General features: G+C 38.6%; 1 protein-coding gene across 1 annotated transcript in view; it reads left to right on the top strand.

The window, feature by feature from the left end:
• Nucleotides 1-1257, top strand: part of scara5 (scavenger receptor class A, member 5 (putative)) — a 23855-nt gene extending 22598 nt beyond the window's left edge. Inside the window, exons 5-6 of the mRNA XM_016497398.1 lie at nucleotides 314-502; nucleotides 825-1257. Of these exons, the coding sequence (XP_016352884.1) occupies nucleotides 314-502; nucleotides 825-958 (323 nt within the window). The 3' untranslated portion in view covers nucleotides 959-1257. The remainder of the gene's footprint in view (nucleotides 1-313; nucleotides 503-824) is intronic.
• Nucleotides 1258-1499: the final 242 nt, after the last annotated feature.

The following is a 1499-nucleotide window of genomic DNA, read 5'->3' as shown; positions in this document are numbered from 1 at the left end:
GCTTTCGCTAGTGACTAATTATAGATGTGAATATAAATGAAAAAAAATTAATTAATTAATAATAATAATAATAGTTATATATATATTTATTTTTTTTTTTTCCTTTAAATGAAAACCCAGTTGCAGTTTGCATTGTGTATAGATAGATGCATTTAACATTCCAAAGAGATGTATGGACATACACTACACACTTAATTCCTTTGACACAAAGTCAATTAAAGCACATGTAAATTGGATTTTTTTTCCATGACTAAGTATTTCTCTATATGCTGGTATTCCAGTGGATTTACTCTATGATGAATGTGTGTTTCAGTGGAAGAAACTCTGGTAAGGCTGGTGAACGGCTCTGGGCCTCACGAGGGTCGAGTGGAGGTGTTCCATGAGCTTCGATGGGGGACAGTGTGTGATGATGTTTGGGATATAAAAGATGGAGACATTGTGTGCAGGATGCTGGGCTACCGTGACGCCAGAGAAATCCACAAAACAGGCCGGTTTGGACAAGGTCAGAGTGACTTCAAGGCAGCTACAGACGTGCTTGCAAAGAGTTACAAAGCCACCAAGAGTGACTGCATTTAGTGCACTATACAGTACTGTGCCCTAAAAGGGTTTTAGTCATATTTGCACAAATCTCCATGCTTGACTCCTTGACTTTCTGTAGCTGAGAGAGTAGGTAATGTGTGAATGGATTAAATATGCTTCAAATCTCAATTGTAACTTGGATAAAAGAGTCCAAGTCAAATGTTTAATATGCATGTCCATTGTCCTATTCAATTAAACCATAAAGATTGATGAGATGCATGAGATGCATTTTCTCTCTCTTTTAGGCACTGGGTTAATCTGGATGGATGATGTTGCTTGTGCTGGTACAGAAGACTCTATTCACCAGTGTAAATTCTCAGGATGGGGAAAAACCAACTGCGGTCACGTAGAAGATGCAGGGGTGACCTGTAACATATAGCCTGTTTCAAGTCTTCAATATCCTGTAAAATGGACAGTTAAACTGTAAGTGTGGATGATTTGCAGGCTCTGAGGAAACTGTGTCTGTGTCCTTCTACACAGCATAAGACTTTTGAACCAGTTTGTGGCAGAGTAAAAGATCAGACCCTGGAGATCAGACACAGGCTCAACATCCTACCTGCAAAGAACTGCTACCCAAATACTTCAGCCATATCCATCAAATGGGGGAGGAATATCCCACATGCAGTAGAAGAGTGTGTGTGTGTGCGCGCGTGCGTGCGTGCTCTATGCTGCTGCTTTTTTGTAAGAAGTATTTTAAAATACTTTACTTTAAACAAAAACCCAGTTGCAGTTTATGTTGTGTATAGATAGATGCATTTAACTTTCCTAAGAGATTTATGGACACACACTAGTATATTTTTTATAACTTTTAACTCATAAGGATTTAAAATGATTATGTAGTTGCAAATGTGCCTAAAACATTGACCATAACTGACAAGTCATGGCATGGTCGGCAATTGTATACCTCAGTTAATGGTGAG

This window comes from Sinocyclocheilus anshuiensis, unplaced genomic scaffold (genome assembly GCF_001515605.1).
Source record: "Sinocyclocheilus anshuiensis isolate Anshui unplaced genomic scaffold, SAMN03320099.WGS_v1.1 scaffold1416, whole genome shotgun sequence".
Classification (NCBI taxonomy): domain Eukaryota; kingdom Metazoa; phylum Chordata; class Actinopteri; order Cypriniformes; family Cyprinidae; genus Sinocyclocheilus; species Sinocyclocheilus anshuiensis.
The sequence above is the reverse complement of the archived record's forward strand: the minus strand, read 5'-3'. Positions and strand labels throughout refer to the sequence as shown.